Genomic DNA, 17095 nt, shown 5'->3' with positions numbered 1-17095 from the left:
GACCAAGCGTTTTCATTCCAAGAATTAAAAACGCTCTTAAAGTTTTCCTTTCCCAAGAGTAACAGGAAGCTTATAAGGAAGGAGTGTGGATATCTAAAACACTGTAAAGAAATACAGTTAGAAAAATATTTAAATCAATGCTATTGAATCTAAAAGCCTCCTGTACTGCTGCCTAGCCTGCTATGCCAGAAAGCATTAGAACATTCCCTCAAAGTTCATTATCCACTATGCTTTTCCACATGCTCTCATGCAATTCAGTTCCTAATTTTTCTACTGAAAATGCTATTAAAGGAGAGTGAAAATTGTTCAAGTGGGACCTCTTTTCAAAGACACAGAAAGGACTAAAAATATATAAACCTAACAAAAAGTATTATTTGAAGTAATTGTGAGAACAAAGTGAGTATTTTTGTCAGAAATGGATAGCAATTCACCATATTTATAAATGCCTATTGAAATCTACATAAAATTGAAACTTACATAAAATTTTGGTTATTTCATATGGCAGCTAATCAAATACTTGATCAAAGACAGAACCTACTCAAAGGGCACATTAAGTAATTTTTTTTTGTTTAAAGACATGTTTGCATGTTTGAGCTCTAAACCTAGACAAATGGGGAGTTGTTCATGAAAACACAGACTTGCTAAACAGATTAATTCCAAACTTCCCTTAAATTTCAATCTGTATATTAAAAAAGAAAAACCTAAATTTAAATCAGGATTTAAATCTATCATTACTGCTTACTCTAAGAATCACTTCTATATTTAAAACTATAGGTATTCAAAATAATTGGTGCTTTACACTATTTTTTCACATGGCTTTCTTGCAGCAGCACTTTTTTCCTACAAAACCTTGTTACTTTTCAAATCATTTGCTTATTAGTTCACAAACTAATGAAGTTTCTATCAAAACTACTGAGTAATATCAACAGATGTATAGCACACAAAGAACTAAGTCACTGTAAAATTCATAAGGCAAACTAATCTTGAGAAGAATAGATCTTAAATTTGTATAACCTCTGTACAACATACATTAGCAGTTGGACAGTAGTTATTGGTATAGCTTAGAAGACAATATAGAAACCAGAATTTGATTTTTAAGCATTTTTGATACCAAAAAGTGCAATCTTTGAGAAGAAAAAGCGTTACAAGAAAATACTCCATATTGTCAACATACTTTCTTAATGTCATCTTCAGATGCCTTTTTAAATTCATTTTCAAAGGGACTTGCTAGTTCATTGAATAAGCCAACCTCTTCACAGTTCTTCAAGAATCTAGTTGGTGTTGGTGTCTGATCTGAAAGGTGAGGAAAAAAGAAAAAGCATAATTTTGTTTAAAAAAATATGAACACTCTTAAGAGTATTTTTTTTCCACAAAGAAAGGAGCACCAATTTATCAAGCTAATTAATCTTTTAAATAAAGATAACACGCTAAAATCCAGGCTTACTCTAAGGAATGGTCTAAAAAATCTGATTAAAATGAGGTTTATTCTTTAAATTAACTTAAAAGCAAGACTAAAGTATCTACGTACCTTATACATTTAAGAAGTCTGTATTTTGTTTACATAAAATTGTAAAATAAACTAGGGTTCATTACTCACTTATCTAAAAGGAATTTATAATGAAAGAATGGGAATGTTAACACCTTAAGCTGTCTGGCAATTGACTGCAATTACTTAACTGTCTTCCAGAAAGAAAAAAAAAAAAAAAAAAGTGCATGGAAAAGCATAAATTTTGTGCCGCTTTGGGATGGCTTCACTTTCATTTTTCTTAAGAAGACTTTATGAGGTACATATTTTGAAGATTGCAGTTAGGGGAAGAAATCCTTAAAATAAATATTTTTCATTTTTCTGCTGATTTTCTTATTACATATAGAATCAGACTAACATGCTCAAAATAAGAACAATGAAAAGAACACTGGTTTCTGTTTTGATACAGTAAAGCTCAGTATGCCCTGGAATGAGTCATAAAACCTAAATCCTATGATTGTGATAGCACTGCATTACAATTTTACTATCAACCTGTCACTTAATTTGCTTTTTTCTTTGACAGAATTCTCTCCTCACTCTTATCTGGTCAATACAATATAGCTATTTATAGGAAGGAAGTTAAAAATGGAGATGAAAAGGATTACCTGAATTAAAAAAACAGCACTGCTGATACAGAGCATTTACATTGATATATTTAGTTTTTGTAAGATGACATTCATTTCTGGGTTTGATTACAGAGCAAACTTCCTCAGTTCAAATAATAGAGATAAGACATAAAGATAGAAATAACATTTATGGTTAAAAAGTCTCTCATTTCTCAAGAGCATGCTCCTTTCTGTCCTGCTTGCAGGCCAAGCAGAAGGGCTACTCCACCTGCTGGAAACAAGTCACTGAAGAGTGAGAACCAGCAGAGCCCCTCACAGCTGGGAAGATGAGTGTTCCCTCCTGGCTGCATCCAGGCACCAGAGCAGACTGTTTTCAGGTGCCTGCTCTGGGCTACCACTCTCCTGTAGTGAAGAAGCCCTATTTTCAAACAAAGATGAGGCCTATATGAAGTCATTCGAACAGGAAACATTCAAACAGAAAGCTGCTTTTACAGCTCACGGCTGGTTTGCTTTTCCCCTTCTCACAGAGGGAAAGCAGTAGCAGTTATTCTCAAGCAAGTAAAAGCTGGTGGAGTACACAAAACTGTCTTAACTCCTAAGATGTTCATACAAGTGCAAACATAAGACTTCTGCTACGTTACTGACCACTGTAAGAATCACTTTCAAAAGGTGGCTTTCCATAAGATTTTTGGTAGTACTCATATTCTCCTTATTCCACTAGAAATCATGCCCTATCAGGTTTTGCTACAACATAAATGCATTTAAAGTGTTATAGCTGGTATCATATGTAATCTTACTGACTTAGCTGAGAGGTTTTGATTGATAGTGCATACACTGAAATACGGTTGCAGAGAAAGCTGCCATGGCTTCATTCTCACACCTCTGTTTTGACAGGTGACCTTTTTATTTAGTTGTTGAAGATCACATTTAGTATTTTAAAACATGCAACAGTCAGCTCAAGAGCAGCATAGTTTTACTTGTCTTCTCCTCATAACAAATCAGTTGCTTAGATGAAAAAAAAAAGGTTTTGAAAAGCTCTTTAAGTCTTTGTGAAATTCATTTAAGGTGTTCCACCACTGAAATACAATCCAACTACAACTTCACATAGTTAACATGTTCAAAGTTCTTGAATGAACATAGCACTTCAGAACACAATTCTGCATTGGTGCTGACTTTCCACCCTATACAAACAAAAAAGTTAATACATTTTAGAAAGTCTTCCTTCTCCTACCCCATGTAAAGAGTAAGAATTACTGATTGATTGTTCTGATGTCACTATATCTATTATGAATTAAAAGGCAAAGAATGACTAAGCCATAAACAGGTTCAAGTCTGGTTACAGATCATGTTAGGCATGGTCTTTAATAGCTTATATGAGAAACACTGGCTTCAGATCCCAACAAGAGTTACTAATGAAGGGAAGCAGTAAGCACATGTTGTAGTCAAACACAGTAGAGAAAACCTTTTCTACTCTGTTCACAGAAATCTACGCACAATGTACAGAAAGTACACAAAATGTATGCACAGTGCAACAGAAAAGTGAATGAACTATTAAAAAAGTATATACTAACCAGCCACAATGACACTGTCATTACGAGCTGGACCAAATTTCAGTGTCATCTCATGTTTATGCTTATGGACAGCCAAGTGATCCTCGTTGGTAAAACGCTGTGGCAGAAAGTTTAAAAAAAAATGTAACTTTGAATGTGAACAAAGTGAATACAATTCTACAGAAAGTCATTTTTTACAACATGTAGAATTATTATAAGCTTGCTAACAAACAACTCTTGTTTGTTGGTCAATAACACCAACCAAAAAACCCACAAAACTTAAATAAATAATGTTCATAGTAACAATATTAGGGAAATGGCAATATAAGTACTTGCATTCATCAAAAGACCAAAATAAAATTAGAGTGCTGCTGACTTCACTAACCATTAGCAAAGAACTATTTGCTGTAGTAATGGAGCCTGACAATGTTTAGTGATTGACTATAACTACTTGATTTCTGTATTGTTTGCATCATCATAATAATGAAAATTGATCGGTAATCACAAACATTGACTTTGCTGTATTTAAGAGTGTAAAAGCTAATGAAAATATAGTTCCTGCCTTTGACTGTTCACTATCTAACATAAAAAACAGAATGGGAAATACCACTGCAAGTACAGATGTGTAAGTCTTCAAATGGACTCAACTTAACTTAAAAAGCCGTTAAGTTTTCAGAAGTCTCCAGTTTTGTGCATGCTCTCTCCGAAATTTTGGAAACAACTTATGAAAAAAGCATTAAGCATATAAACTAAGTGCTGTAAAATAGATACCCTTACACAGGATAATTTGAAGCTTGCTATGCATTTGGAATAGGGGCAAAGTTAGCTAATTGAGACGATCTAAGAAAGTTTTGCAAGATACAGCTTTCCTTAAAAAAGGCAAGCAAACCAAGCCACTTTTTAGAAATATTCTGGTTCTTACTCTGGAACCCAAATTATATTTCTGACTCCTCCCCAGTAATTTAATTTACTCCATAAGCATCCTGTAACAGATACCCATCAAGCGTCATAGAAATCACTACAAAAGGCTTTCTTGACCCTAAAGCATAGCTTTACAGAGCATTTCAGTGAAATAAAAAAAATAAAATAAATATAAAGTAATAAAAAAGGAGATAAACATGTGGAGCTCAGGAGACATTTAAAAATTCAAGTTTGAGAGGACATACTTTTTGTTAGAAGTTTGCTTGTCATGGATTCTGAATGTCCAGCTGCCTACAGGTGCCTTTGCTATATCTCTTTATCCAATATAAACCAGCAACTTAGTGCTCTTTCACTCCAAGGCACTTTCAGTGCATCCTCTCATCCTCACTAGCAGAGGGACAGGCTCCTCTGCAGGGGAATGGTGTTCTGGAGCCTGGCTGCCTCTCTGTTCTAAACACGACCTGACACCTGGAGGAGCCTTGTCCATTTTCAGGGACATGAAAACTTCCTCCTCCTCCTTCACTGACATCGAGGATTGTTGTAGCCCCATGATGCATCTTTTAGGACGCTTAGTTGCCAAAATCCTTCTGATAGGGTTTACATCAAGCCAGATTGCAAAAACGTCGGGACAAACATTACTTAGAAGAAAGCAGGCCTCTTCTGCTACTTCGACGTCTCTAAACATATCAGACATAATCAGAAATCTTAAGCCTTTCGCACGTTAAATACTAAAGGATCCATTAATGAAATATTCGTGTTGTCAACCATAGTAAAACCTAAGGTCTTCAGAATAAAAATGAAAATAGGCTGAACTTAAAATCTAAATAAATCCTAGTATATTAACATAATGAAAAAAATGCAGCTTGCTTAATAAATTATTTCTATATAAAGGCAGCAGGGATGTCAATATGTCAATCATGCATCAGATAATCTAGATTCATTCAGTTTCTGGTTACTAAATTAAAGTGTTAAGACAGCTTCCTTTTAAGCAATCTGTTAAGAACCTCGTTAGTAACAATTCTTTTCAGCTCACATTCAATATTCCACCTGCTAACACTATTTAATCAAACATTAGATCTATGATAGGAATCAAAATTTTTCATGGTATGCATACTGTTAGCATCTTCCTTTTATGTACATATACACACACAGCTATAAAGTTCTACGCCATTAGATGCTTGCAGTCACAATGGATGTAAAAATTCACCAAAATTTTAGGTTACTGCAAAGTGATTATAAAAAAAAAAAAAAGAAAGATACTTTCCTAAAATGTTTAAGGACAGAATTACTGCAAGTTTCACAATGGCTAACATTTGAATATTCTGAAAAATGCATATTACGTAATACAAAACAGGGTGATTACAGGATGGGGGAGGAAAAAAAAAAAAGGCAAGACTACAAAAATTGTTTTAAGCTCAAACAGGATAATTTAATTAGTTTTTCCTTTCCTACAGTCTTTGAAAATGCGTTTCACTGTTTCAATTCTATCCCACATTTGTTAATAACTTCAAATTAGTCCATTACCTGGCCACATCCAGGGGCAGTGCATAAAAAGGGTTTGTCATCACTCATATTCCACAGGTCGTGTGTTACCTGCATTAAAATGAGAGCAGAAGATGAAGAGAGAGAAGCAACAAGAATTGCAACAAATTATCCATATATCAACATCCGAAGTAGATGTCAATATTCCTTGGACAAGAACTTCTGCCTTTTGTCTGCCCTGAGTTAGTTAAATACCAGAGATTCAATGACACCTGGCTTCAGAGTATGGTTTCTAAGTCTCTGTAAGGAAGATGCACAAAACCAAAGACATAGAAGGTCCTGAACATGGACCTCAGTTGGAAATACAAGTATATGCACATAACACAACTCACTGCAAAAACTAACTGAAAATGTAGCAAGACAGCTAACTATTGAAATGAATATATATTGCAATAATTACCTAATTCCCACAGAAAAAGAACAAAGCCATAGATAGAACCGAATAGCCAGGAATATACTCCAGACAGACATGAGAAAGTCATTCGTTTCTTTTCTCATGATCCTGGAAGATTATCTTTACAAGTTAATGAATTGTCCTTTATATAATCTTTCACAAGCAAAACCACAAAAACACGTATTTTATTAATGTTTTGGCCATACAGCTAGTATTTATTTATAGAGTAAGCAATATTTAAGAAAGAAGTAATAAATATTAATGCTATTCTGCTTTGTGCTGTATACACCGAGATAAACATACCTGCCAAATTTCACATGTAAGCTGATTTCATAGGACAAACTATCATATCCTCCTTTTCATGGCAATGAACTGCAATTGAAAGAGACATTAATTGTAATCTACCTGGATACCATATAACAATATATAACTTAACAATATGACAGGAATACTTATAATTCATCCATGAAGCAATGCTTTCTGGAATACCCACTTCAACCCATCCACCAGATGGATTTTACCTTTCTCTCAGAGTGGAGAAAGTATCCCACATGGTTATAGAAAGCTGCACATAGGAGTGGGAACCTTCCCCCTAGCCACTAGGAACTTCCCACAACCATTTCGATCTGCTGGAGGGCTAAAAACTCTGGTTTATGTTCCACTTTTCTCTGACTTACCTCGTTACTGGACCTTATTGTATTACTGACTTCCCTTCAGGTTCCAGAAAACCAAAATGAATCTGCTAGTGCAATACGGCTGGCCTGGCAATTCTCTAGGAGAGGGAAGAGCACCCCTGGGCAGGAGAAGCAAAAGCAGAGTGCGTCCCTCGCACCCTTCTGGGCCACTCTGTCATTTTACAGGCCCAAAAGAAACATCATCCCTGAAGTTCTCTTATTCTACGGTCAAATGATAAAGTCGGGGGAAGTACCAAACTGGCTGACTAGCCAGGCAGTGATCAGCACCCTTAGTCCAACTGCGGCTTTAACCAGTAGGAAACACAAGCATTATGTATGGGAATTTGTACATTGATCTGACAGCATTAGCTTTGACTTCTCCTTGAACTGGCAAGTAAATAGGTAGCTTTATCATTAAAGAGAGCAGTAAGCAGAATAAGCCCATCTCTGCCCTAGCAGCCTGGCTGTGAACAGCAGCAAGGCTTCTGAAGCTGCCCAAGCATCCTACAAGGCTGCACTGCTGGTACACTGTTTAGACAGGGAACAGATCAAGCCAGCTTAAGCAGATATGTTAAAAGACAATATCTCAGCTTTAGGTGCAGAGGACATACTATGTGGTCCTTTAGCCTTGGGCAAAGGAATTTGCCTACTGTCACTACTATTGTATTATTAAATATAACTTAAAGGAGAGAGTCCAGTATCCTTGGCTGTGGGGCACCAAATGGCAAAGAAGCAAAAACATGCAGTGCAGGAGATTCCAAGGTGTCACTTCTAAATATATATGTTCAACAGAATAAGGATATTAGGACTGAGATCACCAGCCAAGAAGTGATGAATGACTGCTAGAAACTTGAGAGTTTTTGGCAGCAACAATGCAGAAAAACATTCATCGGATGCCAAAGCAAAATGGGAATGGAGATTGTTCTGCTGTTCTTTGCAAGGAGTTCATAACCTGTCTCAAGTTTCTGAAGGAATTCAGTATTCCTGGAGCTATTAAAGCTGTGAACTTTGATTAAAAGAATATTAATGAGGTCATGGGCAAGTCTGAATACTCCCAAATTAAAACTTTAGCATATCATCGTTGAAGCTTTAGGACTACCTACAGCTTGCCTAAAACTCTAGCAAGTGCTTAGAAGTCACTCCAAGAGCATATAGTCTTTGCTAAACTATGCATCATTCAGAATCTTTTAAAAGATGTTTTTAAAATAGCAATAAAAATAATATTTTTCAAAATAACAAATTAAATTAACTCTGTTAAATCTCAGTATTGGAGTACCAATATCTAACTCATAGATACAATATGCATGCATATAAATATATTATGGATACAAGAACTGTATCAGAAATGGCTGACCATATCAAAAGCCTCTTATTTCCAAGAGTAGAAAGATTCTGTTTAACATATGGGACATATGGGACACTTTTCACTGTACTACTATTGCTGGTTATCAATCTTCGACAAGAACATGTCAAAACAACTAGCCCACCCAAACCATTCCCTTGGTAGTATTTTTTTTTTTAGGCCAGTCTATAAAGACTAATTTTTCCTGCCTGCCCATTTTCTCCTTTAAAATAGTCTTGCCAAAACATGTACATGTAGATGAAGTAGATGTCTGCTTTCAGTGTGTTAATTGTGAAGGTTTGTGAAGCCTGGGGATTTTAACATCATCTTATTTATGGATATCAATCCTTTTGAAAAAAAAAAAAAAAAGAAAAAGAAAAAAGTGTTGTCCTGTGGGATAATTTATTGGAAAAGGGTCAGAGACAAATTCATTTCCTGGACTTTGCAATATTACTTGAATGCAGGCCACAGTCTGAATTTTGTAAAATAATGCCTTGTAAAGAAATTCCAACCAACATCTGAGAAAAAATATCATCATCTTCAAGTACTGTAATTTTTGTACTTAAAATAGAAAATTCACTTATGTATTCCACTAATATGTAGAGCATAATAAGCCTAAACAGAAACTGACTCCAAGAGGATGGGAAAACAAAGGGCTTAAGTCCTGCCAAATCTGCAGGTATTGCATTCACCTATTACAAAGCAAACACAAAGCTTGTTGCTAGAACTTTATTAGCCTCACACAAGAGTGCAGGCGGAGGGGCAACCAGCTGTAAAACAGCTTTGGAGAACCTATGGGTCTTGGTGGACAAGCAGCTGCAGTCAAGGCAGCAGCAAGCAAAGCTACCTGCGTATCGGGCTCAATCAGCAATGCGCAGCAAGCGCAGCAAGGCAGGGGACTGCCCTCCTGTACCGGCACTTCCACAGCTCCAGCCGGAGTCCGGGGTCCCGCTGCGAATCCCTGCAGGCAGGACAGACACTGACCAACCGGAGCGCGCTGCAGGGTCACAGGACAGCTACGGGGCTGGACTACGTGGCAAACAAGAGGAATGTTTAGGAGCTCTGTTTACTCAGCCTGGAGAAGGAATGCAAAGGAGGAATATTTGCTGTCTTGCACTGCCTACTGCACCATTCCAGAGAGCAAAGACACAGGCTCTGAGGGGTGCACAACAGAGGAGATGTTCACAACCACAGTAAGCTACTTACAAGCAAATGTAAGGGAAAAAACAACAGTGGGGATAATTAAACACTGGACTGGGTTACCCAGAGAGGCTGTGGAACCTCCATCCCTGCAAATGTAAAACTTGAGTGGACAAGTCGCTGAACAACACAGCCCAGCTCTCATGTCTGCCCTGTTTCGAGCAGGGCTTTGCATAACATGATCTCGAGTCCTAAATTATTCTATACCATAAAGACATCACCATAGCTAGAAATGGAGGTGAACAACAACAAAAAAGAACTCGGACTCGGGTAAAGTTCTGACGGATTTAAATGACTTGGGTGGTTAACTTTACAGCCTATCAAATAAAAGTGTAGCTGCCAGGGAAGAAAATCCATCTTCTGCTTTTGCCTGCTCTTTTCTTTCTGGATTGTTTATTGCCCAAGACAAATAAGAAACAAGACTACCATACAGAGGACACACCTTCAAGACAGAAGTTTGTGATCACATTATCCTAATTTCAAAAGGCTGCTAGGAACTATCTACTCTATAAGACAGAATATCACAATTAAAGAGAAGCGTAAAAATATTATTTTCCCCTAAAACAAAACAAAACTTGGATGCCTTCTCAACCAAAACGTTACCTACCCCACCAAATGAGAAATTAAGTATGCAAGTAGCCAACAGCTACCATTATGTAGAATTACAGACATCTTGGATGGTAACCCTGGTACAAGCAAACACTATTCCCGCGTTGACATTATCTCTTTAGATAATCCGCACATCTCAAATAAATGTTTCCTACTGTAGTCCACAGTAATACATTTTTCTACAAACCTTCCTCATCTAAATTGCTTTCAGTAGCAAAATAAGTCCATAGATTATAGTGTGGTCTTTTGAATTACCCTCAGAAACAGGAGCAGAGCTGAGCAGAGGAAAAGCATCAAATTATCTTGGCAGTATTATTTGCTACTTCCCTGACTCACTCACTCTATACTTTCTATATCATGCTAAGATATTTTCATGCATGTTCTTATTTAAAATGTCATAAGTCTATTTTACATCTTATCCCCCTATTCTGAGAAGAACATACGGCAGCAGAATATATAAGTACGTATGTTCAAAATATAAAGAACATTAAAATAATAAGGGTTGCACATAATTTACTAATATTTAGTTATATTGTTTAATAGAACTGTTTTAAATGTGCTACACAAACAGCTTTCAACAATCGTTTTACTTTTATATATAAATTTTAAACATTAAGTACACATTCTGAAAACTATTACTGCATGCTTCAAAGCTTGCCTCTAGAGTATCTTCCTGAAGACTTGTAAGAGAGAATCATGCACTGAATTAACCAATGCCTTGTAGGCTTCTTCTGGTAAAGCTTCTTCCACTTTCTCTTATTTCCCTACATGTCAGGAGCCATAAAAACAGACACAATCTCAAATGCTTAGTAAAAGGCTTTTGAACACTTGCTTGAAGCGTACACATGCAGATTAAGAGTTCCTTAAAAAAAAAAAGAAAGAAATCTATGCAAGTTTGCTGAGAAAAATGTGCATGCCCCTAGTACTATTCATTGGAGCTAAGGACTCTGAACATTTAACCTGCCTTCAGCATGCTGTATGTCAGAAGACAGCATGTCTTTTGTGCTAGCGCCTTCAAGGGCTGAGCAGACTTCACCTGTAGCTACCAACACAAAAAAAAAAAAAAAAAAAAAAAAAGATGAGGTTTGAAAAGATGAGAAAGTTAAAACAAATAAAAAAAGTGCTAGACTGTGGAGACAAACCAAAATTAAGACAATCCTTTTGCATAAAGTTTCCCCTGGGTCTGTTTATCACAAAATGCTTAAGTGACAGCATCAGTGATGTTTTTCCTACATTTCCTGCATTTCTAGACAGATACTGCCTATTAAACATTTCAATTTACTTTTTACATTTGATCTGGGATCTTGTCCCTTATCACTGCAAGATACAAACTCCTACTGCATACAAACATAGCATGCTTTTCTGTCAACCTTATTATAGTGCATGATTCTTTTAAGAAGTATCCTTAAAAAAATATATATATATATATTATAAAATGAAGTTTAAAAAAATATAACTAAGGCATAAAAGGACAAGGTCAAAACTATCGAAATACTATCGATTCTAAGTCTACCTGAGGTGAATAACTTCCATGATTCTAAGAAAAATGTAGCTATATTGTTTTCCAAATTTAAACCTCCAAAATTATAACAGTTGCCTTTGTTCTACAGTCAAATTAATTGCACTTTCTACAGCTGTATACTATACTGTATAGTATAAGAGACTCCAACACGACCCCCATCTTTATTTCCACATATTATAGAGGCAAACTTGAAACTTTTGCTCTCAGTAGAAATCAGAAGTTAGTATATAGAATACACAACTTAGTAGGAGGTTGAAAATCAAATAAAATGCTGGTACTATAAAGGGGGGGAAAAAAAGAAAAAAAAAGAAAAAAAAAATGCTCCACTTACCTGGAGGGGCTGGATCAGTTGCTCTTTTTGCTTTCCTATAATTCAAAAGAAAAAAAAAAAAAGTGAAGGAAAGGTAGTCTAATTATTACTTCACTGTTCTGACTGACTTTATTAATATGACCATAGAAATTAACTTCAAAAACAAAACTGAACAAGAGACAGGGAGAGAGAAAAAAATAACAATAAATATCGATTAAGTATTTTCCTTCTTATAAAGCAGGTGGAATCACCAGAATGTTCCTCAGTGGATCCTACCCACCCCTCCCCAGCATGACTGTAGGCCAGAGTACGGGGTATTTATAGGATGTAAGTTTCAAAGCCATCAAGGAGGAAACAGGGAGATTTTACTTCCTGGCTGCCACTTCAGGGCTCACTAAAGTGGCTGCTCTACTTCCTAGAAGACACAACGTGTTCCAGAGAGTTCTGGGGAAGGCTCAGGAAGCCAGCACTGCCTGCAGCACGGCGCTCCATTTCCCTCTCAATAAGAGTCTAATTTGTAACACTTTGCTGTTACTAGTTAACTGTTTATAACAGATGTCTATGACAAACCAAGGCAAACACGTAAGTGGCCTTCTATAAGCCAGAGGACATGAACAAAAAAGAAAAGGGAATAAATCTAACAAGTTCAAACGAGAAGAAACACAGTTGCCCCGACAGTCTTGTGTGCAGAAACAAAGCAATTAAGTTATTGCAGCTCTGCTGAAGGCACAGGCTTTTAGGCACGGGAAGGTGCAGTTCTGGTAAACAGGGAGCACAGGCAGAAAACATTTAGGCCTGACATTGCCTGGGAAGGGTAGTTCCTGCTTCAAGCCCTTGGCTTAAATATTTTTCAGAGGCACCTTGGTCTTTGGCTAAGACAAAATTCATGCTATGTAAACACAACTCAGAGTTGAGTGAAAGGCACATGAACCCTCTGAGAAGAAACAGCCAGGGGCAGTACTCCCTGATATTTTAATGATTTGCTTAAGACAACAGAAAAAATGAATGGCAGAATATAAATCCTACCATGTTTCAAAGTTTTAAAATTTTGATCAATCTAAGAGACATCAGAAATCCAGTCTCATTTTACTGTACAATTTCCAGTAAATTCAAAATGCAAAAAGAAAGGACTAATAGAAAACTAATGTTTATTTTTTTCCCCAGATTTCATCCATGAAGTGCAGAACTGAGTCATTAAGAATCTAGTTAAGAATCTAAAAACCTGTAGTTACCTTGAAACACTTCACACCGCAAGAACGGTTGAATATTAGAACAGATTGCTCGTGTGGGTTGTGGCATCTCCGTATTTGGAGAAATCCAACTGGTCACAGTCCTGGGCAACCTGTTGTAGGGGACTCTGGTTGGATCGGATAATCCCCAGGGGCCCCTTCCAACCCCAACTGTTTTGTGCTCCTGTGATATACGTTGGACACACGGGTACTGCAGGGCTGCCCTTGCCAACAGGCAGAGGGGAAGCTAGGGAAGATCCCTGGCAGAGCCAGCAGCTCAGCTGGAATTTCCAACCTGACACTAATGCAAGCTGCCCTGCTGCTAGAGCGGGTATGGCGTGAACTGGAAGAGCACGAGCCACTGCATCACACCGTAAGGCTGCCTTGCGTTTCCATCTCCTGCTTGCGTTCCGTGTCTCCTCAGAATGCACCTAGGCAGTTTAAAGGAAACAGGCATTTTTTTTTATTTTGGGGGACTATAATAACCTTAACTCTACTCAGTGTCAGAAAAAAAAAGTTATAGTTTTGAATCACACTTGTTCATTTAATTACTTTTATATAGAAATTCAGCATCATTTTAACAGACCATAAACATACTAAGATTGGAAATAAAACTACAGAAAAATAATTAATATAAAAACTTAAAAATTGGTAAAGCCTTTTAGACTGGTAAGCTTTTTCTAACTGATATGAGAAGATTAACTTTTATGCAGGTGATCATGCAAAGCTTAATTAAATAGAAATCAAAACAATACCAAATTATTCAGGTTGAGGCTGAACAACATTTAAACTGTCAGAAAAGCAGCATACAGAAAATAATGATGATTTATGAAATTACACAAGATATAGCTTAGCAACAGAGCATCTTATGCTAGATACTGCATAGTGAAGAAGTTTCTGGAAAGAGGCACACCAACTTCATTTCTCTAGAATTTAAGTTAGGATAGAGATGCTAGCTAGGCCAGTGAAGATGACCAAACATTCAATTAGCTGATGAAATAGCTAGCTGCAACACCCCTATTAACAAATAAACGCACTGTGGATAAAACAACAACACTCTACACACACAAAAAAAAACAACAACAGTTTAATGCAAGTTTCCTATTTTCCTCAGTGTATTATATAGCAAACAGTCCCTGACAAAGTTATTGCTCTGGGTGTTTCTGTTCTTTATTTTTAATAAGGCAGTCTTGAGACTCTGGTTCTAGTGAGCAGAACAATAAACCCTGAGGGAACTCAAGGGAGCGCCTCACCTGACTGTCTTTTGCCACCTTGCAAGCACCTGCGCAGAGCTGCTCCCGTTAACACCAACCAGCTCATGGCCCACAGGAAGGTGGCAGGCATTATGTACAGAGGATATAGGGAAAACCAAAGCCACATGAATGAGTTTTCCTCCTGCTATCGGCTGAGACTGCATATTCCTTAGGTGTCAACTTAGGCAGGATTATGACTTTATCTTTATTTGCTCTTGACTTTATTAACTGTATGTAGCTCCACACTTGGCAACAGGTTGGGGCAATACATTCATCGTCTCACACAGAAAATGCAACAAGAAAACAGAGCTATTAATTTTAAAAGGTGTAAAGGAAAATGCAAACGCTCTGACTCAACTAGTTGGAAAGTAGCGGATAACCCAGAATTTCTGGCTTTGTGACAATTTCTCACTTCAGGGCAGAAGAACAACTGGCAGGACCTTTAGCTGGAGAGTAACACCGCTCCTGAGCTCAATCCGCGTAACGGAAAGTAACAGCGTAACTTCGGCCCCATGGAAACACCTCGCAGACCCCCCTCACAAACGAGGTTACAAAAAGGAGGCGATACAGGTAGGAGAAGCGCAGGAAGCTGCATGGCAGTGCACGGATGCGCCGTCCTGCACACAGCGGCACACGGTTAATGCTGTCCCCGTTACCGCACGGAGCCGCCGCTCCGGGAGCGGCCGCAAAAGCGCCAAGGCCGCAGCCGGCGCGGGGCCCGCGCTGGCTCCGCAGCGGAACGGGCGCAGGGACCCCCGGAGCAGGGCCGGGGCCGGGGCGCTCCCCCTGCGCCGCTCCTGGCCGTGGGCCCGGCCGCCCCGCGGGCCCTGCCTGGCCGCGGCGCTGGGGGCGGCGGGGGCCGCAGGCCGCGGTGGGGGAGGGGGTGGCGCGGCGCCGCCATGTTACCGCCTCCCGGGCACCGCCGCCGCCGCCAGGGCGGCCGCCCCCGCCCCGGCCGTGCGGAGCCCCCTGCGCGGGGCAGCGGAGGCGCCGCGCGCTGCCGCCAAACTCACCGCGACCGCCGCGGCCGCTCCGCACGTTAAAGGCCGGGTCCCCCACGGGCTTCCGTCACATCTCGCGAGAGCGCAAGTGACATCTCCGCGGGCGGCAGCGGCGGCGCGCGAGTCACGTGGCGGTGCGGGGCGGGGCGCGGGAGGTGGCGCGCCACTGATTGGTTGGGGCCTGGGCCGCGCCGGGCGCTGTCCCGCTGTCTGTGTGGCCGGAAGTGGAGCGGGGCTGGGCGCGGCCGGGGCATCGCGCTAGTTAAGCAGGGCCCGCCCCGGCTGGCGCGCGGATGGGTGACCAGTCCACCCTGCTGCTCTGGTCCCCGGGGCCTGCGAGGAGCCGCACGGAAGCGCCCAGCTGGGCAGGATGCAGCAGCCAGGGCGGGAGAGCTCGTATGCATTGGGCTGGCCTGAGATTTCAGGTGCACCGAGGTGCTCGAGGAGCCAAGCTGTGTCAGGGCTGCAGTCTGGCACATTGGGGGAAGATACTGCTCAAGGGACTTTGTGCTCAATTGTGAGGAATAATTTAGGGGAAACCCCCCCAAAACCTTCTAGTGGTTTCATTTCTTTGATTTGATTTCCCACTCTCCTAACCTCACAGTTGCATTTCTCATGGTGGGAGCCAGGTGTGTGTTTGAAGCCACGGCTATGCTAAGCATTCAACTTATTTAACACGCATGAAAATTGTTATGTAACTGTAAAAGCATCCTTATCTGAATTTTTCTAGGTAAGAAATAAGGCACATTTTGGATTAATTAAAATTATCCTCATCACCTCTGGGGACACAGTTTAGCCTCTGAAGCCAGGATGCAGTTTTAATTCTGTGCTCATGACTATTTTGGAACTTGTTCTGAGCATCAGTCTCTGGTCAGGATACAGATCCATACAAAAGACTACAAAGAAAATATAAATAGGTAAAATTTCTAAAAAAGAGTATTGCCTCCAATGTCATAAGCAAATTCTGCAGTATGTAATTGCATGTTGCATAAATTTCTCCCTGCAAAAGACTAGACAGAGCAGCTGTATTTCCTCTCATGAATTGTTTTGCTGGGCACTGTATGGGACTTCTGCAAAGTGCTTCAAGATGAAAAAGGATAAAGGATCCTGCTTACAAGTATACCATTTACTTAACATTAGGATTATTCATTGTAATATGTTGTGAAAGACTCATTTGAATGCTGAGAGGAGAGGAACAGAAATCTTGCCCTTTCTACAGTTACAAGATTTCTATGGAAAAATCAAGAGCTACGTTAGACAAATAGCCAGTGTTTCAGATCTTCACATGGCATCAGTCCTGAGCAGAAAAGTTAACTCAAGTTCTTCAAGTTCTCTGCCTTTCCTCAATGTGAAATTTATACCCCCCTTCCTCCCCCTCCCCTCAAAAAAACCCTAAAAACATAAGCACAGAGGAAGAACATAAGTCAAAGAAGGATGCAGGATAGAAGGATGAATCA

General features: G+C 39.2%; 1 protein-coding gene across 1 annotated transcript in view; it reads right to left on the bottom strand.

Moving 5' to 3' along the window:
* ATF2 (activating transcription factor 2) overlaps positions 1-15747 on the bottom strand; it is a 43067-nt gene extending 27320 nt beyond the window's left edge. Inside the window, exons 1-6 of the mRNA XM_088527024.1 lie at positions 15651-15747; positions 12177-12211; positions 6802-6876; positions 6087-6155; positions 3663-3759; positions 1175-1293 (exon numbers count right to left, since the gene is read on the bottom strand). Of these exons, the coding sequence (XP_088383150.1) occupies positions 1175-1293; positions 3663-3759; positions 6087-6134 (264 nt within the window). The 5' untranslated portion in view covers positions 6135-6155; positions 6802-6876; positions 12177-12211; positions 15651-15747. The remainder of the gene's footprint in view (positions 1-1174; positions 1294-3662; positions 3760-6086; positions 6156-6801; positions 6877-12176; positions 12212-15650) is intronic.
* Between the last annotated feature and the right edge of the window lie 1348 nt (positions 15748-17095).

The sequence above is a fragment of the Tinamus guttatus genome, unplaced genomic scaffold, assembly GCF_059628265.1.
Source record: "Tinamus guttatus ecotype Peru unplaced genomic scaffold, ASM5962826v1 Tinamus_guttatus_pri_ptg000260l, whole genome shotgun sequence".
NCBI classification, from domain to species: Eukaryota; Metazoa; Chordata; class Aves; order Tinamiformes; family Tinamidae; genus Tinamus; species Tinamus guttatus.
Note: the sequence above shows the minus strand (reverse complement) of the source record. Positions and strands in the feature narration are given on the sequence as shown.